A 23,806-nucleotide genomic window follows, 5' to 3' on the forward strand; every position below is an offset into this window, starting at 1 on the left:
ATCTCTCTTGAAGCTGGGACATAATATAATAAATATTTTTTTTCGTTTTCTAAAACAAATTCATGAGGGATAGCTTAGTTTATTCCTTATTGTAGTTGTATTTAAATCACACTGAAGAAATATTGCAAGAGCGGTTAATGATAATAGTTTGAGGAAATTGGAATACTGGAGTGAGTAATCAAGCTCGTTGGTCTGTGAAGTGTTAAGACAATGTGCCTCACCAAACGTGACCTCAGGAGGTTTATCTTAAGTTAATGTTATTGAGTATGTTCTGTTCGTGCAGCTACTTGGCCTTGACACTTAGTATGTAAAAATAGAATATTGTCTACATCTAGTGATTATTCATATCTCGGTATTTAAAAAAAACATGAACAATGTTCTTTGAAATGGTGTGCACTTTGTGTGTGTATGTGTGTGCATTGTCCTAGTGGTTTACACTCTGCCTTATGATTCAAATATACGTTTACAGCCCTTTGTCAATCCACTGCTGGATGAGGGCCTTCCCCAAGCTCTGCAAGTGATGACGAGTTATTTGACCATAGTTCACAATGCTATTCAGTGCGGGTTCGTGAAAAGGATCTGAATGACCTAGCCCAGGGGTCGGCAACCAAAATAACAAGAAGAGCCATTTCTTTCCAATTCGGTACAAAATTCAGTATTTCAAGAGCCGCAATGCATCTGAGTACATACTGTACATACGTACATATTGTCAAGAAGCAGCCCGTAAAGAGCCGCATGCGGCTCCGGAGCCGTAGGTTGCCGACCCCTGACCTAGCCTAATAAATTGTTGGCCATCATGCGCCACAGCGGCGTTTGAAACTGGCATGAGAGTTCACCAAGTTCGCTTATCCTTTATACCTGGTGCAGTATGAGATCAACATTCCCAACCTACAATTCTCCACCTCCCCCCAAACAATTTTTTTTTTCGTGTACAAATGTCATCACGTGTATTCGATGTATAAATCCAAGCGTAATGTAGCCTAAGCACTGCAGAGACAAAGGGGCGACATGGTCGTACTCTCACTTCCCCTTTTGGTGCCTTGCCGCCTTCAATATATTTTTACTATCAAGCTTTAAGGACAAAATCTGAGACCCTTTTATTGTTCTGTACTTTATGTACACTACACCAAATTGTCACTTGCTTATACACTACGGATATTTTAAAACGTGCTGCCTGATGTTAAACCATGTTTAGATTTTTTTTTTTTACAAAATCAATTGAAAGCACTTCCTTTGATTGACCATGCAGAATTGTTTTTAGAAAATCCATACATATGGCCAAATGGTTCGAAATGATATCACTCTAAAATGCAGCCAGTCTCTGAATTATCCTTGACACCCGTGAACTGTAATACTCAACGAAAGATAAATTCAACAAAGGAACACAGATTTTGTTTTCAGATAGATGCACCTGCGTTTACATCCCTCAGGATTGTGTCTCATCACAAACAGTCATTTCTTACAAACACGTTAGCCCTTTGCAGTTACAGAATCAGAATCTGTATTTATCCTGCAGAAATCCGATGAGCCATGAAGCTCTTTTTCACAGATGTCCAGTAGGGGCGAGTCAGCAAACAGAAAACAACAATGCCTTAAAGTTAATTTCATTTTGGCACATGTGCTTCACAGAGTACAATAACAGCCATAAGAAAAATGTATATCTGTACATAGGGAATTATGTAAAATTCTGAATATCTATGAAAACAACTCATTTATCATGATTATCATACTTCTGCAACATTGAAAATGTGTTCACGCCATAGAGTTCGAGATAAAATGTGACTGTGAAATTGACTGACAACTTGCAATTTGGATTGAAAGAACATTACCTCAAAATTGCACCTCGTAACCTGCAAAAGGACATCATCCAAGACATCGGAGCCTCACTAAATTTTCGCGCATGCCACATTTACATTTTCACTTCCACCTTTCAAGCGTGAGAGGGAAGTGTGAGTTGTTGAGCACCCAAAAACCGCATGGCATTGCTGGGCCCTAAACGGAACGCTGCGGGGTTTCGCAGGCGGCATGGAGCGAGTCATGAGACACGCGTTCAGCCTGGCGCGGCACACGCACCATGCGCTCGCGTCTCTGCATCACGGCAACGGGCGCCCCGCTGTGCGGCTCTACGGGGCCACAGATTACGAGGATCCCAGCACTCAGGGTGCCATCATCTCCTTCAATGTGCTGGGGCCTGACAGCGACATCGTTGGGTACTCGCAGGTGAAGCGGAGAGGCGCCGTAGGGAAAGCGGAGTATAATGCCGATCTCGTCAAGGAGCATAAACCATCACGCAAACTCCGGTCATCTTCGCAGCGGCTTTTGGCTGGCCATTGAGCAAAGACGGTCAATGCATCGCACGCTTTCAGATGCGCTTCTGCGGCCGTCTGGAACGCTTTTCCGATATTGAGAAGTCACCGGAGCTATGCACTTTTGAATCTATATTGAAAACTCATTTCTTTAGAACAGCTTTTTGTGTTTAGTTTGTTGTCCTTCCCCTGCACCTCCAATTAGCACGGTTGGCTATGTACGGTGCGAAAGAAATTCAATCTACATACAGGGTGCGGCCGAGCCCACCGCGAGGGCGCCTTCTGAGAGTCGGCATCTAACGTGCGTGCATGTGCAACGAGATGTTAATGTTTCGGGAGCTGCACTTGCAGTGGTGTAGAAGCACAGGTGGAAAAATGCCTGACCCCTACCATTGTCATTAACGAATGGAGCAGTATAACATATATTTCTACATGCTAACGTTTTAGCTCATAGTCCTTCATCAAAGCAGAAGACAAGCTCGTGCGTTAAAAAAAGTGCATGTAGAAACAATAAACAACTTTTTACGACGTGCACAACAAACACAGTAGGCAAACACTTTTTTGCAGAGAGAATATGGACTTTGTCGAGCATTGAGTACATTACGAATACATATTGCAATTATGGGGAGGGGGTGGTTGCTATGTTAACAATCTCATATCATTAACATGGACAATCTTGTTGCATCCTGGGACCGTGGAGGATGGCAGTGAATTTGGGAGGTTTTCATCCAGCATTGTATTTGATCTTGGCTAATTTTGATGTTTATGATGAACAATCTTACCCGTTCCAATGCAATGCGTTTCCCGGATATCGTTAACGACAGGTGGACCAGCTGGCTAACCTGCACGGGATCTGCCTGCGCACTGGCTGCTTTTGCAACACAGGGGCCTGTCAGATGCAGCTGGGAATCAGCGATGGGGATGTGAAGAAAAACCTGCAGGTGACGCTCAACAAAGTTTTTTTTTGTCACTGCCTGGGTATTCGCAGTGGCGCTGTGTAGCTCTCTGATGTATTTTCGGGTTGTTACCGCTTGTTGTTCGGCATGATGCCCGACCTTTTGCTCCACACGCTGGGAACATCTTACGGAACTGGGAGCACGTGGAGCGGGTCTACCGGACATCTGTGAAAAAGAGCTTCATAGCTCTGGATATCTCAGTAAAGATTCTGATTCAGATATTGAATCGTCGTACGACCAGAAAGCATATCAGAGACCAACAGCCCAGATGCCTCAGTGGTGTTCTACTGTCATATCATCACTGAATGGTGGTTGATTTATACTTTTAACATTTTTATTTTGCACATATTTTCCTTGATATGTACATATGTTGAACTTTCGCACCGTACATAGCCAACAGTGCTAATAGGAGATCCCATGTCAGTGCCATGTCAGTGTCATGTCCGAGATCCTTTCAAGTGACCACTGGTGCACATAATGCACTCAATGGTAATGTAGCATTTTCCTACCAGCCTTACCAGATACAGTAAAATTTGTCACATGACAGTCAAATAAAGTGCAGAAACATACCAAAACTGTTTTCTTTTTGTTCGTGCAATGAGTCGTGACCAAGCAGAGACTATCAGCTTACTCCACATGAGAACCCCGTTTAATGGCAGGCGGTTGCTTAGATTCGAACCCAGGTTCTCGGCGGTTTGACCTCTGAGCCGGTCTGTTGTGACCCGGTGGCTTTGAAATAAAACGCACAATTTCCATGTTCATGAATAGAGTCACGTACAAAAGGAAGTCACAAGACATATATCTAAATTTTCATTTAAACCGTTACTGTGAATGTGAATAGTAGTTAGCTGGCATCAATGATGGTAGACTAGAGTAACACAGCACCGCGTTAACTGAAACAAAGCATCATCGTGGAAACTCGCTGTTCACATAAATTATCCTGCCTCCAGTAATATTCAGTTAATTTATAGTGACGGGTGCAAAAAAGGAATATATGAACACTTATTTTACGTGCTTAATTACTCATTTACCTATGATTATCTACTATAAGTGTGTGCCCTAATTTTTTTCACTACCTACAGAGTTGTGGAAGTGTCACTTCTTAAGTGTGCTTCTATGTTCACTTGCCTGCTGTGCCCATCTGTGCCGCTCCTTACATATCTTCCTGCACGTCTCCCCTGCCCACCGTCCTGCTCACACGGCGTGCCCTGTGCAGGCCGGCCATGTGTGCGGAGACAACATGGACCTGCTGGATGGCCGCCCCACGGGTGCCGTGCGCGTCTCCTTCGGCTACATGTCCACCTTCCACGACGCGGCCCGTCTCATCCTCTTCATCACTCAGTGCTTCGTGGAGGAACGTCTGCCCAGCACCGCTGCAGCCGCGGACATCTGTCACGGCCACAGCAAGGAGGGCACGGGTCCGGAAAAAGCGGCCGGCACAGGTTCAGAGGAGCTCTGGTCATGTACAGCTCATGGCGTCGACCGGGGGCTGGAGTCTCCGAGGTTCGGTGCGGCGTGTGACATAGGCCACGCCATGTTCCCTTTGGACGTAAAGGCGGACGGAGCTCAGCAAGAGACATTGTCCTGCAGCATCGCGGACGCTAATGCGGCCAAAAGTTCAATAGCAGATGGCCGTCAAGTGGTCCTGACCAACATCTTTCTCTACCCCGTAAAGTCCTGCGCTGCTTTTGAGGTGCGTATCTCCAATCCAAGGTGGGCTCTGGGCACATGCCTTTGGCACACGCAGCCATGAGTCGGGTTGTCTCAACCCGACACGCCAACCTTCATAAATTGTTGGCAGAGGACCTAGCCTCTTTAAGCTGCTTTTGATAGAGTTGTTACTCTGGCAGACGAAATGTGCCTGCCTGACATCTGTCAACAATGAATGCATAGCTGATTGGTTGGCAGTCAGTGCTATACTGAAAAAACTAAACCCAAAAGACTCACTGCCTGCATTAATCCTTAAAAAAAATTCGTTCTAAATTGCTTTAACCCTTTTGATTACTTAATGAACTGCATAGTGGAATTAGCCATACAGATCATATTCTCAAAATATTTAATTATATGTTAATTAAAATATTTTGTTTTGATATCGGCTACAGGCAATATGATCGTAGTTAATGTCAATTTTACTAATTGACCTAACGCTGAGTGTGAAGGTATAGCAACAAATGAAAGGCTATGACTAGATGTGAAAGCTGTTAAGGTATAAACCTTGAACTACATCTGAATGTTTAATATCACACTTAGAGATGAGTTCAGCATTGAATTAATCATAATCAGATTCTCTATTTAGACTGGAGGAATCCGATGAGCTACAAATTGCATAAGTACATGCAAAAGGTTTCTGTTTGGTGTTTGAACATCTTAACAACTGTTTAATTGCCAGAAAGGGTAAAACCTATTCTTATACATACATTCGTGTTGATTTTTCTACACTAAATGTGAATAGTGGCTGTCTGACCACTCTCATACCATTCATGTACTCCCAATTAAAATATTTCAATTTCCAGCCTAAACAGTTAAAACATGAGGCATGTTGTTTTAACACAATATTGCTCCTGCCTACCTATCAAGAGGTAGTTATTTGATACTACAGTGAGCTTATTTGTGGATTACTTGAGGCGGGATAAAATAATGTGACCTCCCCATCACAATGGTTTTTGCTATTCCAACCAACCTGAAATGCTAGACTACATTTCCTTCATACAGATGAGTATGATTGTTTTTGTGTGTACTGACATTTTCAACTGTAGATTAGTGTGTAGGGGTCTTGAGGGCAATGCCATAGGGATTGTTGAGTTCGATTCCCAGCCATGGCTAACATCGGCGGTGAGTGGCACTGTATACACACCGGCTTTGCGCACCCCCCATTCACTGATCTGCGCTGCCCAGCAAGGTGAAGTATGGTTCATTAAACCCCCATGATCGACACAGCGTGGAGATGCCTTCATCCAGCAGTGAATTTCCAAAGAGCTGCGACTTATATATATTTTCAGGCTATTTTGCAGGTTTACCCATTGTTGATGCGCAAGCGCTCTCTCCATGTGCTGTTCCGAAGCATCGACCACGGCAGCAGCAAGCCAACGCTGTGTGACCAAGCCAATCCCTGAAATGCACCCGGAACCCATTCAGAGTCACTACAGAAGGACTCTTAAGTGCAAAGACATGTGACATGCGGCATGCCGTCAGGGCACTCGGTTGTAAGCAAGAGCCATTTTCAGAACCTTATTACATTTGGATCGATCGCAGGACCCTGTGAACGCCCTCCTGGAAACCCGGCCCCATTTCACTTACGTCCATGACACATCCATTTTCTTCAGACGGCCTTGCTGTTTTCGTAATGGCTTTAGGAACGCTTGGCCCTGAGTTTCTGAACGCCACGTATATTGCAGTCCACAGGTGCTGTTCCTTAAAAAATGGCTGGCACATTCTAATTAAAATGTTAAATATTTTTAACGATTAACTCACGAAAACTGTAAATGCATGACGTTTACAGAAATTGAAGTTAACTTGTCCTGCAGCTCTACTCATAATTGTGTTTTTTTTGTATAACCAACTGATGTTTCATCAGTTGTTGGCTAGGCTGTTTGCAGTGTGCTGTACAAACAGCCTGCCTTCTGTAGAATATTATAAAAACTAAACTAATCCTATACTCAGGATAGCCTCACAAAGTTTCTACATTAATTCAAGTTGGGGTTTGCAAGGGATACTTAGCAATTTCCTTTTTAATGCTTTCTAATAATGGTTGAAAGTGTTTATGCATTAGCTCTGTCTGCCTAAAAGAGAAGCGGGTGCACAATAGCTCTCAGCATGATTATGCAATATGTACACAACTTAAATTAAAAATGCTGTTGTCAAATGGAGTTACCCTATTAAAAAACCCTCTCAATTTTTTAATGGATTGCCAAAATATGTGCATATTTTGGAAACAGTATTCTGTTCCATAGATGCTGTAATTTTAATGATCAAAATGGTATTGCTCATCCATGCTTTGTGTCTAAAATGACACCGCTTGTTCTGGTTGTTTTATTATTTATTTAACCAGGACATTAATAAACTCATTGACACATACGTAAACATTGCCTCTTTTGGAAGTGGGACCTGGGCCAAACCACTCATCCAAGAGTTTTTAGGACTGTGACACCAGGCGTTACTGGTCGACCGAATTCTGACACTTCCGTTTATATTTTGCGCGTCCATTTATTTTTCATGAACTAAGAGTTTCCTCGTCATGCAGTATTTATCAGTGTGTCTGCTTGAGTGTTTCACAAGTCTTTTTTTAAGCAGCCTCTGAGTGTAGGTATGAATTTGTTCTTCCTCATGCATATTTAAGTATGCGTGTATGGGTATGTGCATGTGTGCCTGTGTACGTGCACATGTGCCTGTGTACGTGCACATGTGTGCTTGTCGGAATGATTGTGTGTGCAAGTGTGTAGGTGGATGTGTGCGTGTGATAATGTAGCAGTTAGCACACTGCGCTATGAAACTGGTGACCCACATTCAATTCACGCTCGTGGCTACCATCAATGGCGGATATCTGAACCGGTCCTGGGCCTTGTGTAGGTCGACTTAACCTGAAATTAGTACCTAGTGCAGGATTTAACCATTTCCACTTGGAAGACAAAGGCAACCAGGTGTGTTCCTGGCCACACCACCTGTGCTGGCCTTCATAGGTGCTCGCCGACAGCACTTGCCCCCAACAGCCCTTGTATAGACAATAAGGGGGATCATTGTCTTTTATATGCAATGTGTGTGTTTGTGTACCTGTGCACACATTCCATGTCAGTTAGTTCAATTGTAGTGCATGGGTCTCTTCCAGGACCTCCTGCCGGCTAGCTTTCGATACTTCACATCACCTCAAAGTGCATCTCGCCTAGTGCAAGCACTGTGGTAATGGCATCACCACCACTGAGGGGTGAATAGCACCTTTTGTCGTGCACGTGTCTGTGTTTGTGTTGAAAGAATGGGGAGCACAGGTGGTATCTGCCAGTCATTTTAGTCAACCCATAACACATGGGGCTATCTTTAAACCTCCTGCCAGCGAGCCATTCACACCTCATGTGGGCTCAGAGTACACCAAGCCCGGCACAAATGCAGTGGCAAGGTTGCCACCACTTAGTGGTGAATGGTGACTGTTGCTGTTGTGCGTGGGTTGCAAGTGGAAGAGCAGGCTTTGTGTGTGTGTATGCGTATCTTGGTGTATTCGTCGCTGTGTGCGAGGCAGGTTGAGAGCTGGCCAGTGGTGGAGCAGGGCTTGTGGTGTGACCGCGTGTGGATGGTGGTCACGTCGGGAGGGACCTGCCTCAGCCAAAAGCGAGAGCCACGCCTCTGTCTGATCCGGCCCGCCGTCGACCGTACCACGGGGCAGCTGTCGCTCACCGCATCAGGTAGCACCAGCCCAGCAACGATGAGCACCTGCATGCATGTGAAAGGATTCGGCTCGCGCAGTGTTCAGCAAAGGCTTCTTTATTTGACAACCCAAAAGGTAACGTGTCCAATCACACAGCAGTTGCGTTCTTTGCCACCTCAGCGCTCCGCACTCAGAACTCCTGCTATCCCACCTTTATCCCCTGGTCTGCGTTCTTTGCCAGTAAATAGTTGCCCAGGGCTTTGTCCCAGGAGATGACTCACTGACCAAGCATCTGTGAGTCTCCTATCTAATCTCTGCACGGGGCTTTGCCCCAGGTTATGATTAACTAGCTAGGTGCGATCCAACATATGTGTTGAGATTCTTTCACACCGTATGGAGCTTGAACCATGCTAAAGCGGGGGTGCGGCATGGTGGCGCACACCTGTAAGCCAGCGTTTTGAGGGGAGGGTTAGAGGATTACACAGAGATCACACGTGTGATCTTCCCACGTTAAACACATTTGGGTGCATATATATGTGGCAGAGACACGTTGGTCAGATAAATACTTTTTTGCCAGGGTTACCTGTGAACCAATGAAGCAGTTGTTGCAAGGCTTTACAAGAGTTTTTATTATTATTATTATATTATGTTGCTAATGTTTGTGAGTGTGAAACCAAGTACTTGATACTGCCGTAAGAAATATATATATTTTTTACAGAATAAGGAGCTTGACCTGAAGACACTTAATACAAATTAGCAGAGGTGGGACAAAGTCATTGTTATGCAAGTCCAAGTCGAGTCGCAAGTCATCAAATTCATGACTCGAGTCTGACTCGAGTCCAAGTCACATGACTCGAGTCCACATCTCATAGGTGGGACAAAGTCATTGTTATGCAAGTCCAAGTCGAGTCGCAAGTCATCAAATTCATGACTCGAGTCTGACTCGAGTCCAAGTCACATGACTCGAGTCCACACCTCTGCAAATTAGTAAATGCCTTTGTCAATAATATTTAGATTATATATGTCTTCCAATTAAATAACTAACTATATTTAATGATATACCTTAGAAGTGGCAATTGAGTTACATTTTACAGAATAAACCGTGGAGTTAACATATTGATAAAGTTAGCACAGTAATTCTAACCTTGAGTCCATCTGTCCTTGTCTCTCCCATGAAGGAATGAAGGTTCTGGTGGTTCCCTTGCGAGGAGCTGTGGAGGAGGCGAGTATGGACGTACGCCTGTGTCACAGCAAGGTGTGCGGTGCCAGGTACGCAACTGTGTACGGACACACACAAAGATAAAAAAACAAAGATCCCCCGTATAGTCTTAACAGACTGTTGGGGCAAGTGCTGTTAGCGAGCACCTATGAAGGCCGGAACGGTACACGAGGGGGTGGGTGGCCAGCACCAAGCCTGACCGCCTTTGTATCCCCAGTGGCGATGTTTACACACCGCACCAGGTACTCATTTGAGGCTGAGTCGACCTAGGGGAGGCCCAGGACCGGTTCAGATAATCGTCACTGGTGTTGGCCGTGAGCGAGAATCGAACCCGAGTCGGCGGGTTCATAGCGCAGCGCGCTAACCGCTACACTACCGCTCCCCACACACACACATATATAAACTCAGGTGCACATCTTCCAACACACAGTTTGCCTGATACTAGCACGATTTTATTGGCGCTATTGCACAGTACGTACGCATAAAATGAGCATAATGTAGCTCTGATCTGGTGTAATTCACTTCAGTCATGCATCATTTAGTAAAGCAGGCCTTTTCACAAGCCACGTTACAATGCTGTGTAGTGTTGATGTGTTTGGCGAGCATAGGACTAGCTCGGTGCCAGTGGGTATAACCCTCCATCTGTTAGACACGCACACACTAAAACGCGTATTAATTGCACGTGGTTATGCATTCATTAGAACCATGTACAAACTCAATTAGAGTGCTGTATTTGCACTCAGATGCAGTGCTTGGCCTGCATGTGTTTTCACCTAATTCACTCCGCTTTTAGCATTTCTGTGTGGTTCACTTATTATACATGTTATTGGACAGTTTTATTGATGATAAATAGTTCAAGCATTTTGACAAATGATGTAGTAGAGTCCCATCAGCCGACGTTTTTCCGCATTGGAATCCCTTTGTTTTTGTACTTGGGAAGGCATCGTAATGCAATGGTTAGCACCCTGGACTCACAATCCAGGTCGCTGATTCCATTCACCCCCCCACCCGCACTTGAAACAATGGGCACATTTTGTAAATTCCTCCCGCCTCTGGTCCATCCTGCTGCATAATTGGATGCACCACAGTTTGGTTGGCAGATCGTGTGTGGGTGGGGTGAAGTGTGGGTACTCTCACCTCTAACAATGGGACCAAAATACCCTCTAGAGGGGGCTCTCTAGAGTGGAGGCCATTCTGCCAATTGCAGGGCTGCACGCCGACCCTTATTATCTGTGTGTATGAGAATAGGTTTTCCCCTTTTTTCTGGCAACAAAACAGGAGTTAAGATGTTAAAACACCAAACTGAAACCTTTTACAAGGAATCATGTGTGCATTAATAACCACGATACTTGTGGTCAGAATACAAACAAAAACACACTCTGATAATATTTGCATCGTCTTTAAAACCAATTGGTCCACACCGGAGACAGCTTTCTTTCGAGCCTAGTCTCAAACGGTGTTAGAATGTTAAAGAAGATCAGGCTAAACATTGTTATAAATGTAACACGTGACTGTGGGTGCACCATCAGTGTTATTTATTTGTCCAGGAAAGCCTCACTGAGAATCAAGTGGTTTATTCCGACAGGCCCTGCATATCTGTTGGCATGTAAATGTTACGAATTACTTCAGAAAAAAACTGTTTTGCAAAATAAAAAAAGTAGGTCAAAATGAATGAGATATTGACGGAATGCAAATGAATTTTTCCAATCTGAAAAAATTCCTCTGAGCAGCATGGGGATCCAGGGCCCTCCTGGGATGTCGCTTTAAAATGGAATTTTAATTTATGTCAATTCCACGTGATTCACACTCCCATCCTTTCTCAAGGGCTGCTAATTGGTTTGGAATCAGACGTACTGCTCAGGTTTAAATTTAGCAACGTACATATCTCGAATGTTTTTTTTAACCAAGCTACTGTACACCTTCACAGCTGATAACAATTTACTGGTGCATATTAACCACATTAAACGACTTCCAGATCAGCCAGCCCAAGATATTTACCGATTGCGGATGAAATAGAGGTTGCTGTTTTTCCATGCCATAATAAGTTTGTATTGACGTGTTTATCATTTGTCAATCCACTGCTGAAAGCCTCTGTGCCATGTCGGTCATAGCACATTGCTTAACCATGCTTCACCACACCGGTCGGTTGTGAGAGTTTGAGGAGGCAAGGATGGGTTCAGGTATCACTTGACACTGATGTTAGCCATGGCTGAAAATCAACTCGGGTCACGAGGTTCATAGCGCAGTGTACGAACCGTTGCACAACCACTCCACCTAGCTTACAGTATTCATAAATCGGAATATTTTATTAAAGTACTCATACATATCCCTTGTACGAGCAGATATTTAATTTAGCCCATACATTAGGATGTCGCGTTCTTGGTTGTAAATGTGGCCCACGTCTTGCCAGAAATCCCCTGGCCCAGGTCTCTGCAGAGCCTTCTTTGACATCACTCGCACAAGTAGGTCATTCTTTAGCAGCAACATAGTCCAGACCACAAATGTTACCTGCAACAAACGTACAAAATGTGCAGATTTCCTTGTAAGAAAATACACTGTAGTTTAACAGACTCCCACTTAATTTCAAATAATGAAAATTTTATTGACAAATGCAGTACTGTGCATATAAAATGTTGTTTTGTAATTTAATGCTCCCCACTATCACCAATCCACACAGACTGGTGTTGTGAAGTATGGTCAAATAACCACAACCTGCATGGCGTGAGGAGGAGACCTTCACCCAACAGTAGATTGACAAAGGGTTGTAATGTTTTTGTTAAATGTACATACAAAGTAAGTACATTCATCATGGGTACTATTTACCCTTTTGACCTGAAATGGCGCACAGCTGGAAGTATGTTATTGCCATTGAAAATGTAGGAAAGTGCATACCATGGTAAATAAAAAATTTACACACAAAAAAACTAGTGATATGTGGTTTTGAAACTGCAGTTGCCTGGCTACACCACGGGCTAGTTATCCTCATTATCGAATCCTCTCTACTCATTAGATAGTCACCATTCCATGACTTAATTGTGCAGAAATCTTGGAAGTGCTGGACTGGAATTGAGGTTGGAAGCCTGGAGCCTGAGATGCATTGCTTTGGAGGATGTATTATTTCACACTGTGAATCACTGTTTTCCACTTCATTTTCACTGAAGCAAAGGCTGCCTCATCAAAATGTATCAACCCTTTTGGTGATATTGCCAAGCTAGAATTTGCCACAGGCTGTGCATAATCCCACACCTTTATTACACCCGTATATCACATTTGCAAAATCCCACTATGCGAGCACTCAAAGCTTCCTCTCCCAACAGAACAATGATAGCCATATGTGAGCTGCTGTGTTGTTGCCACTTTCAGTAAAACCATTGGCATCCCCGAGGCTCCGGTGTCAGACTTTTGGCACGGAGGGATGGACTGACGACACATGCCATTAGCTCAAAACATGACCTGCTGTGGTGCTAGCAATTCAGCGTCGCGTCTTGTATAGGTTCCCGCCAGTGTTTTTATACATTGTGGTGACTGCAAGGTGAGGAAGAGGAGTAGGAGGAGGAGACACGAATTTAGCCTTTCGTCGTGATGTGTGTCTGTCTCCTCGCTCAGGGTCACTGGCCTGGACTGTGAAGATGAGGCAGCCGAGTGGCTGACAGAATTCCTAGGGAAGAGCTGTCGCCTAATTCAGCAGGACCCAAGATCCAATCGCACGATGAAAGCAAAAGGTTAGGGGGAATGTCGCTGCTTTGGCATGAATTGCTGCCTCACCACTCGTTGCCTTGTTTGTATGTCATCTTTGACAATGATATTTTTGCAGCTGCTTAAGTGGCTTAGCGCCACTAGTAGAAAAAATCCATAACATTGTCACATCATTGGCACTGCGTTTTTGTATTGGTGCGAAAAATATTAATCTTGAACCATCATCCAGAGTGTGCATATTTATATGGAATTCAGAAAAATAATATTCTCTTGTAACCACAGTAGATGACATATTTTTTGATGTTTGATTTATATAGTAGATCTGTAAATATACAATATGTATTAGTTATATATATACACACACATTCTAGATGGGCTCTATAGAACTCAATATAGTGAAGGCCCTTTCATCAGCATTGGCATGAGCAAACCATTGCAAGCCTGCAACTTTTCCCTTTAGCTTTATATTAAGCAGAAAACCGTGATTGCATTGGACCAGCAGTGATGCACTGATATTATCTGCTGCCGTGTTGTGTGTGATAGGCCAGAGGCAGGCGGGAGGCAGTGCGGACGCAGGGGCCAGCCTCTCTCTGGCCAACGAAGCCCAGTACCTGCTGGTGAATCGCACCAGCGTGGCGGACCTACTCTGCCACGTTCACGAGAGGTGCCATTCTGGGGTTTTGTAAATACGTGCGTTACATCAATAACAAGCCTTTGTCCGCAATACGTCTTGGAAGTTGCGTTCGTTAAAAGTTGGCAAAATAAAAGGGGAAATTAATTTGACATGCAAAAAAACAAATGTGTCAAATTGAGCACCACGGGGGGGGGGGGGGGGGTGGCTGTGTTAATGCTTTTTTTTACGATTTAATTCAATTCCGTGTTTGGACGCCATGCTTAAGCCTCTTGTTAATGAACTATTGCACATGCCCAACATGTGCTAATTACAAGGATAGCATATTGAATGTATATGGACAGTATTTCCAAAATCACAATAACTAATGATTTATGGCAAGTATTCAAGGCAAGTTTTGTCGAAAATATGCAGTTGTGCATCGAAATTTGAACACCGGGAAACAAGACAAAAACCCCTGTTTAATGATAACAAAGCACACAAGGGGATGGTGTGGCCACACACACCTGGCCACCTTTGTCTTCCCAGTTATATTGATAACACCAAAGGGATTTTACAGTTCATCCACCCAGCGATTCTTTGAATGGTCCCGATTCAGGGTCAGAGTTTAATTCCAATATATCTTTGGTCTTATATTTGCCATCTCATTTGTATTGTTTTGCTTTCCCTGTCATTGTGTACAGGTTGCACAGTTTTGTTCATACCATTACCCTGAAGGTTAGCGTTAACATATATTTTGTGTTATCATCATTTACATGATCATTTACATGATGATAACATGAAATCATTAAATAATTAATCCCAGATTGCTAGGATCATAGCATAATGCCCTAACCACTACAACCCCACAACCACACATACCACAATCCACATTTATTGTAATCTGCCATACCCATACCTACCCACGGACCTCGGAAATATCGTGTGTCATGTTGAGTCGATGTAAGGGAAGCCCATGACCAGCTCTGAATTTGCTCGCCACTGAGTTTGACCATGGTTTGGAATCAAATTCAGGTTTCTGGGTTTGTAGCACATTGTGCTAACGACTGCACCACCACTCCCACCCCACACACAAAGACAGAGATCCCCCATATAGCCTTCACAGGCTGTTGGTGTAGTTGCTGTTAGCGAGCGCCCTCCAGACACACGAAAACACACAGGTGTGCGTGTGTGCGTGTTCAGGCAGGGAGAGGTGGCAGGACCCCCAGCACTTGACATGGAGGCGCTGGTGAATCGATTTCGAGCCAACCTGGTCGTTAGAAGCGACGAGCCTTATCAAGAGGACTGCTGGGAAACCGTCTCCATCGGAGCCCTGATTTTTCAGGTCTATTCACCCTTTCTCCTCCGTGTGTCATGTGCTTGCTGCTTGCATGCTGGCTTTCCCCTTTCGGTTTTGCATCCTGTATTTTCATTGCACGGTGGCGTTTTTGCACCGGGGATCGCTTTTGCCTCTCAGCCAGCTGCCCCGTCTTATTTGGTGATTATGCGGGCGTTCGCATGGATGTCGCGTTCTTTATTTGAGCTCCGTTGTCAATGCCTTAAAGCACCAATTGCATTTGTTACAGCACTATAGCAATTGGTGGGGGGGGGGGGGGGGGCCCGAGTTGCCCCTGCTGAAGACTCAGCTCCCCCCTTCCTATTTAAATTTCTTTTGGTGTGGTAATGGCTGTGTTCCACACGTTGTAATGGCTGCTCAGACACCCAGCCGTATCTGGCGTTTAATTTGCGAGCTCTACTTGACGATATGCAAACAGCCTGCAATCATTTCAGGGGGGCGGTGGGTTAAGTGATGGGGGTGCCACAGCCTTTTCTCATACACGCAGCGGGTGAGAGCTAGAGCAGAATGCACAAAACAAAAGCAGATTTTATAGATACTCATTCTGTTGAAAGTTTCACATTTGTTAAAAGATTAGGGCTGTGTAGTGCACCACCTAGGAGATAGCCTTGCATCCTCTGTATCATGGGACCTCCTTTGCCAGTACCAATTTTTCTGGCAACAAAACTGAAACCTTTTTACGAGGAATGATGTTTGCATTAACCACATACAGAGTATGTTTTTTGTTTGCATTCTGTCCAAGTATTGTGGTTAATGCAGACATCATTCGTCGTAAAAAAATATTTCAGTTTTGTTGCCAGAAAAAAGGGGAAAAAGCCTATTCTTATTGCATGCTCTGTGTTTAGCAGCTGCTCAAATCTACTCGACTTGTGTTTGTTTTACTTTTGCTGCATCATTTATTCCTCATCTCGGTGCATGCTGATTATTGTGAATGTGCTTGCCGTGTAAGGCGTCTCAAGATGCTTTTAGATTTGTTTTTTATATTAATCCAGACGGGACTGTGGTGGACAGCAGAGGGCAGTGCAGCAAAGTAAATTGTTGTACTGAACTTCTTTGCTTTCACATCTATGTGGTCCACCTTCATCAACCCTGCACTGACCAGCAGGGTGAAGTATGGTAAAATAGCCCCCACGACCCACAGCACGGTGTGGAGAGATCCTCATCAAGCAGTGGATTAACAAAGGGACGTATATGTACATAAATTCCAGTAGTATTCCTCTTACTGTTGGTAGTGTTTATATTAAATCTTGACTTACAGCTTTCGTGACTGCAGGAATTCATATTCTTTGAGTCTTTAAGTAAAGTCGCGTAGATAGGTTCAAAGAAAATAACAAAATAACAAAAAAAACCTACGACGTTTCGATCGCAACACAAGCGGTCGTCATCAGGAAAAGGGGGATTGGCTTCTAAAGAAAACTGCTTATAAAGGTTTGAAATGGGTGGAGCCCAAATGTCAGCAGCCAATGCAAGTGGTGGGCAGCGACCGCGGCGGTGGTGGGCTTTCCACCAATCAAAGGGTTGGCAGCAGAGGTCGCAACCGGGTACCCGATACCCGTACCCTACCCGATACCCGGCTACCCGTACCCGGCCGGGTATGGGCACGGGTAGCCGTTTGCGACCCTGGTGCGGCCGGGTACGGGTAGGCCGTGAGTCACTGGTGAGTAACCGTTTGTCACTCATTTCGGGTAGGGTATGGGTACCCATTCTGCGACCCTGGTGCGGCCGTGTACGGGTACGGGTAAGGAATCAAAACCCGTTTGCGACCTCTGGCTGCCAGGCAAAAATTTGCATGTCAATGCAAGATGGCCGAGCATCCTCCACGGCGAGCGGGCCAAGGTGGCTATGTTAATGTCAGAGATTAGCATGTTAATGGCGGATCGTGAAGCAGCAGTCTCGAGGATGGAGCGCGAGGTAGCTGTGTTAGTGATACATTTTATCTTAATTAACACAGCCACCTTGGCACGTTCACCATGGAGGAGAATGCTCGGCGATCTTGCATTGACATGCAAATTTTTGCCTGGCAGCCCTTTGATTGGTCGAAAGCCCACCACCGCTGTGGTCGCTGCCCACCACTTGCATTGGTATTGACTGGTGACATTTGGGCTATGCCCATTTCAAACCTTTATAAGCAGTTGTCTTTAGAAGCCAATCCCCCTTTTCCTGATGACGACCGCTTGTGCTGCGATCGAAATGTCGTAGTTTTTTAAATTTTCTTTGAATCTATCTATGTGACTTTACCGAAATACCCAAAGAATATAGTGTTTATATTCTCATACTCAAGTGTAAAACTGTCATCAACAACAAAAGCTTTATTTTTGTATTCATATCACCTGCTATGATTTTACATGACTCACTGGAGGGCAATATAGCTGTGTTTCGTGATCATGCACCTGCTCATTCAAGCGTTGTAATATGTGCAGTTTAAATTGGCATTTCATGAACAGTTAATGTTTTAACTGGCTAAAAATAACACGTTAGGAGCACATTTACCGAGGATATGGTGTCAGATTTAGAATGAAAATAAGTTAATGGATATTTTTTTCAGTTTCTCTATGAACAGATGTATGTTTGCACAGCATTATGGGAAACGGCAGGTATTAATATATTCTCACAGCATCCATAGCAAGTCTGTGGCTGGAGGATAACTGCCTGCAGTAATGAGACATTGTGAGGTTTTTTTTATCGAATGAAGAGGGGGCTATGTAGTCACATGTTTAGCCTAGTGGTAGTAGAGGCTGTCAAGTGTGCTTTGATGGCACCTGTAATGATGTGGTGGGCTTCAAGAACCCACAGCTCACAGTGTGTGCTTCACTGTGTTCGTCAGATCCGCAAAAATTAACAGGAAACCTATAATTTTGAATTCTATGCTACATTGCTTCCTTTTAATGGCATGGCAGCATGGAATGTATGAATACTTTGCAAATGATGTGCTTTCTATGGAGAGACAAAATTAGTTCTCAAACTGTCACTGTGATAATGAGATAACCAGGAAAAGCAGGCGTCTTGTCCCCTGTAAATTATGTATTACGCTAGACTTTTATAAAATGCTAACATCTCCTGCATATGCATACAAGATAGGAGTATTTTCTTTATACTTCTTTCCCGTCCTATAAATTAAGATTTCCTATTACTGTTGACATTGGAAAGAACGTCAATGTTAATTACCATGGTGTCATGTATTTTTTTCGCAAAATCACCACAAATTTTCCCACACACCGTGTCATTTCAATTAGGTACAAATGTACCTTTGAGTAAAAGCTCATCTCGTGCGCAAACAATTCCACACTCGACGTCATTAAAAGTGCGGGGATTGCTCTGCGAAAAATAAAGCCGATGCAACATACGTTTCTTGCAGGCTGCAAGCGTAATGATCCGAGCGGGTAGCAGTCACGACAGCACAGGACTCTCCGTGTTACTGTTAATGCTCATTACCTGGCAATCTAAGTGATGCCGTCTTACCGTTTAAAATCATTACGTGTGCTCGTGTTGGGGTTGTGTAGCAGGGCGGGGGTTTAGAATCTCTACCCCCCCCCCACCCCCTGCGCCCACCTTGGCTGCTGTCGATGTGCACCCTGTGGCTTGTTGAGTGGAAACATCACTCGCGTTCAACCGGCGGAGAGCGTCTCCGAGTCACTCGCCGCGTCTCGACGTGCGCCGCGGTTACCCGGCCACCACAGCAGCCCAGCCTTCCTAGAGCCCCCCACCCCCCCAAACTCCCCCCGCCATGAGCATGCTTAGACAGATGTGGAGAAATAAATTTGCTACGTACATCATGCTTGCAAGGACAGGAGAAGAAGAAAAAAGGCACTTTATTCAACCTCATAATAGTCACATAATTCATACTCTTAGGTTTTTTCGGCAAAGTCACGTAGGTAAAAAAATAATAATAATAAAATAATAATAATAATAATAAATGAAAGTAACTCGATTAATTCACGACGTTTCGGATGCAACACAAGTTTCCGTCTTCAGGTGGGACCGTCACAGCTAAATTTACTGTATCAAGCGAGTTATTTTCATTTATGATTCTTTTATTATTTTTTACCTACATGACTTTACCGAAAATACCTAAGAGTATGAATCCTTGCAGTCACGAAAGCTTCAAATCTAGAGTCACATAATTCACTTGCATGTGCATTACTGTGCACTTTTTCTGCGACCAAATTGCCCAAAATGTGACCCGAGCTCATTATATCCCGGAAGCAAGACAGGTAGGCGTTGTGGGCAGGGCAGTGCAACATGATCGCAGCCCACAAGACGTGGAGTGGCCCTTATCCAGCAGTGGATTGGACAAAATGGGCTGTACATGTGCAGTGCACTTTAACGACAGAGCCTGCAGCAGCGTTTAGTGCTTAAAATGCAAATGGATTTCAAGTGGACACACAGCACGTTTATGGGCACGAACAGGTAGTTAAAGGACACCAATTTGTAACAAAATACATTCACCATTATTTTGCCACTTACCATAAACAATTAACCCACTTGTCTCAAAGTTGTCGGCTCCAATGACTTTTGTCGTTGTGTAAGGCGCTCTGAGATGCCCTGGCGTGAAAGGGTGGTCTACCAAACAACGAATTCATATTTTGAATGTTGCTTGAAACGTTGAGTTGGCACACAGGACATAATTGATCAAGTTTGGGGTACTCTAAGGAGGACCAATTTAAGTGTGTCCATTTGTGTCAACTAAAACGCTCGACAGCTTTCTCGTGCACCACATTCGTACAGTGGTTGTATTTCCCGGGTTATAACGCTCCGGAAAGTAGGATTCATCCAAAACATCGTGTGCCCGGTGTCATTAAATGTATACAAATACGTCGTGGCCACTCGCATACATACCGGATTATTAGATGCGCCCCCAAAGTTTCCTTTAAAGTACAGGTTGAGTGTGTCCTGTAATATAAAGACGTTGATATACCGTATGCATATGTATCCATCATCTACATAGCCTTTGAACAATTCCCTGCGCTTCGCACAGTGTTGTTATCTGAATGTGCCCACCTTTCGCTAGACAGCGAGGAGGAACCCCGTGGCCGAGACTTTCATGCGACTTAGGCTGGCCCAACCATGAATGTGAGGCCACGACAGATTACTGAGTGTGGAATACATTAGTTTTCGTATCTTTCTGGAGTATGGTACTCCTTCAGTTTGGAAAGCTGCAGGTTAATCCATATATGTATTGTGTGCACATGCTTATATGTATTAGGGGCCGTCCATAAATGACGTCACGCACCTGGGGGGGGGGGTCAGACATTTGTGACGATGTGTGACGAGGGGTGGGGGGGGTTTGAGAAATGCAACGTCACATCAAAATGCGCAACTTTAAATAAATATAGACAACACGTTCTACTTGATTGAATATACTTTTTAATGTTTTCTCCTACAACTTAATTCTAGATTTGAAGCTTTCGTGACTGCAAGGAATCATCTTCTTAGGTTTTTTCGGTAAAGTCACGTAGAAAGTAAAATAAAAACAAAAATCACGACGTTTCGGAGGCAACACAAGTCTCCGTCATCAGGTGGGACCGTCACAGCCAGATTAGCTGTATCAAGTGAGGCAATGATTCAAGATGTAATCCCTTAAAAGCGAGTTGAGGGGGGAGGGAGAGGGAGGGGGGAGCTCATCAGACTATGGTAGCCAATGAAAGGAACGTATCGTACCACCCTTTTGGCCTCGCCCCCCCTCCCTCCCGATACGTTCCTTTCATTGGCTACCATAGTCTGATGAGCTCCCCCCTCCCTCTCCCTCCCCCCTCAACTCGCTTTTAAGGGATTACATCTTGAATCATTGCCTCACTTGATACAGCTAATCTGGCTGTGACGGTCCCACCTGATGACGGAGACTTGTGTTGCCTCCGAAACGTCGTGATTTTTGTTTTTATTTTATTTTACTTTCTAAGTGACTTTACCGAAAAAACCTAAGAAGAAGATTCTCCTACAACATCAGAGTGCAGCGCCACATTAAATACGCACTACAATGGCAATAGTTTAAAGCGATTTGAAGCATGTTTTATTTTTTTGGGGGGGGGGGGGCAGAGCCTTGTGACATATTTGAGGGGGGGTCTGACTTTTTTGTGACGTCGTGTGACGAAGAAGGGGGGGGGGGGTCAAAAATCGTCCAAAATCGCGTGACGTCATTTATAGACGGCCCCTTACATATATCAGCAAAAGTCCTTGACCACTCGGGTCGTGAAGGTGGTAGTGGTGCCGTGAAGGTGATGGTGGCGGCACTAGATGACACGATGCGATCCCGTCCCGCCTCCACTCTGCCCCTCTCACTTGGAGCTACTTCTCTCTCATTTATGCATCAAAGCACCATCTGCCGCGTCCCACCGTTAGACCTTGTGCTTTTGTCTGTCCCTACGCATAACAGCAAACAACACCTTAACTCACGGCTGTATTGCCCATCCCTGAACCTCGCCAGGTGAAATTGCCAGCACTTGGGAGTGCTTTGGAGATTGTTCTTCGGCACTTGTGTACATTAAGATCCCGTGTGTAAGCCAACACAGGCTGTTAGAGCAAGTGCTATTATTAGCGAGCACCTATTTTTATTACGGCCAACACTGCACACAAAGGGGTCAGTGGTCAGTACCACTGCCCGGCTGCGTTTGTCTCCCCAATGCTGCTGCTGTTTACACCGCGGTTTTACACCACAGTGGGTTTTCAGCCCAGTACGTTAAACGCTATCCTACCCCTCCTCTCCCACTGTGTACAATTACAATTTAGATTTACAGAGCGTCTAAATTCAACCACATGTCAAGATACCGTACAAAACGGTGCAATGTGTATCATAGAGTCAACGGAACCATATCCTGTATCAAATATATCTACAGTTTTCTTTTGAATCGGAACAGTCAGTGATGTGTTCCTTTGAAATAATCCATTCATATCTCTTAATATTTTGCAAGGCTTATGGAAAATACGAGTCCTAATTTAATTCACATTGATTTGGTAGGCCTTGAGGTTTTTGCATTATTTAATGTGGTCAGTGCTACTGTGATTTGGTTTCGCAAGTGTTTTTGTTGAGATGAACCGTACATTTGCAGGGTGATGATTTTTTATGAAGTGTACTTGAAATTGTATCACAGTACACATATTTAGTGCTTATAAATGATACAAACAATCTATAAATTATATATAAACATATACAAAAGTCACATTTATATATTAACTTAGAACAAGTTAATTAATCCCGATATAATTTTTTTTTTTTAAATGAGCCATACTGTACAGTAGCATACATTTGCAGAATTTCACCGGTTTCATTGGCTAAAAATTTATATTCATAGTTATTTTTATGGCACCTTATAAAAACGGGCCATTTAACTCTTTAAAAATCTATTACAAAATTAACTTCGAAAACAGGAGACTTATTTTAGAAGCTTAGACCTGTGTTTGCAGTAGCCTTTATTAGAAACCATAAGGATGGGGGCGCTGCACTTTCACTCAACAATTAAACCGGGGTAAGTGAGATGCCCTTACCCAGTGTTTTTTCATGGAGTACCCTTGCCAATAACATCTGGTAATCTAACAGCATCTGTTTAACAAGCCTGACTCTGCTAGTGCCATCCAGAAGGTCAAAAATGGTCCCGTTTCCTTTTTTAAGTGGATGCTAAAACTATGAAAGTTTACACCATTGGAACCTCATTTGCCAGTATAAAAATATGATAATTGATTTTTTACCCTTTTATCTGGCAACAGAACTGACACCTTTTTTTACAAGGAGTCATGTTTGCATAGGCCACAATACCTGCAGTCATAATGCAAACAAAAAACATAACTCTGATAATGTATGCACTGTCCTTAAAGTTGATTGGTCCACACCTGAGACAGCTTTCCTTAGAGCCTAGTCTCACATGGTGTTGGACCAGATGACGCCAAAAGGCGCATACATTATCAGAGTTATGTTTTTTTTTCATTATGACTGCAGGTATTGTGGTCTGTGCAAACATGACTCCTTGTAAAAAAAAGGTGCCAGTTTTGTTGCCAGATAAAAGGGTAACAAACAATTATCACTATAAAAGTAGTTTTTATTTTACCAGGTAAAATCCACTGAGCTATTTTGCTCTTTTCAGATGCGACCTGGCCACAAATGATAGCTCGACAAAGTGGCTTATAATGTTTACATTTATAGCAGCCAAATACTCTAAACGCATTTTTCTAGTTGCTGCTTGATATCGGTCTGGACAGCCAATAGGCTGACGGATAAAAAAAAATGGAGACAGAACATAGTTCAGCGTATATTTTACTCTTGCCCACAACCATCGCTTTCCTCAAAGTGCATTGCATTGTCACCTTAGCAGTTATATTAC

General features: G+C 43.9%; 1 protein-coding gene across 4 annotated transcripts in view; it reads left to right on the plus strand.

Moving 5' to 3' along the window:
• The window catches only part of MOCOS (molybdenum cofactor sulfurase), a 60,665-nt gene that overhangs the window by 27,728 nt on the left and 9,131 nt on the right, over window positions 1-23,806 (plus strand). For 3 of the 4 annotated variants that reach the window (XM_078867680.1, XM_078867672.1, XM_078867688.1), the window contains 8 exons: window positions 2,021-2,220; window positions 3,131-3,247; window positions 4,479-4,955; window positions 8,490-8,652; window positions 9,794-9,884; window positions 13,441-13,556; window positions 14,074-14,194; window positions 15,344-15,485. In XM_078867680.1, the coding sequence (XP_078723806.1) occupies window positions 2,021-2,220; window positions 3,131-3,247; window positions 4,479-4,955; window positions 8,490-8,652; window positions 9,794-9,884; window positions 13,441-13,556; window positions 14,074-14,194; window positions 15,344-15,485 (1,427 nt within the window). The remainder of the gene's footprint in view (window positions 1-2,020; window positions 2,221-3,130; window positions 3,248-4,478; window positions 4,956-8,489; window positions 8,653-9,793; window positions 9,885-13,440; window positions 13,557-14,073; window positions 14,195-15,343; window positions 15,486-23,806) is intronic. The other variant, XR_013639227.1, reaches the window with a different exon arrangement.

Source organism: Lampetra fluviatilis, chromosome 2 (assembly GCF_964198595.1).
Source record: "Lampetra fluviatilis chromosome 2, kcLamFluv1.1, whole genome shotgun sequence".
NCBI classification, from domain to species: domain Eukaryota; kingdom Metazoa; phylum Chordata; class Hyperoartia; order Petromyzontiformes; family Petromyzontidae; genus Lampetra; species Lampetra fluviatilis.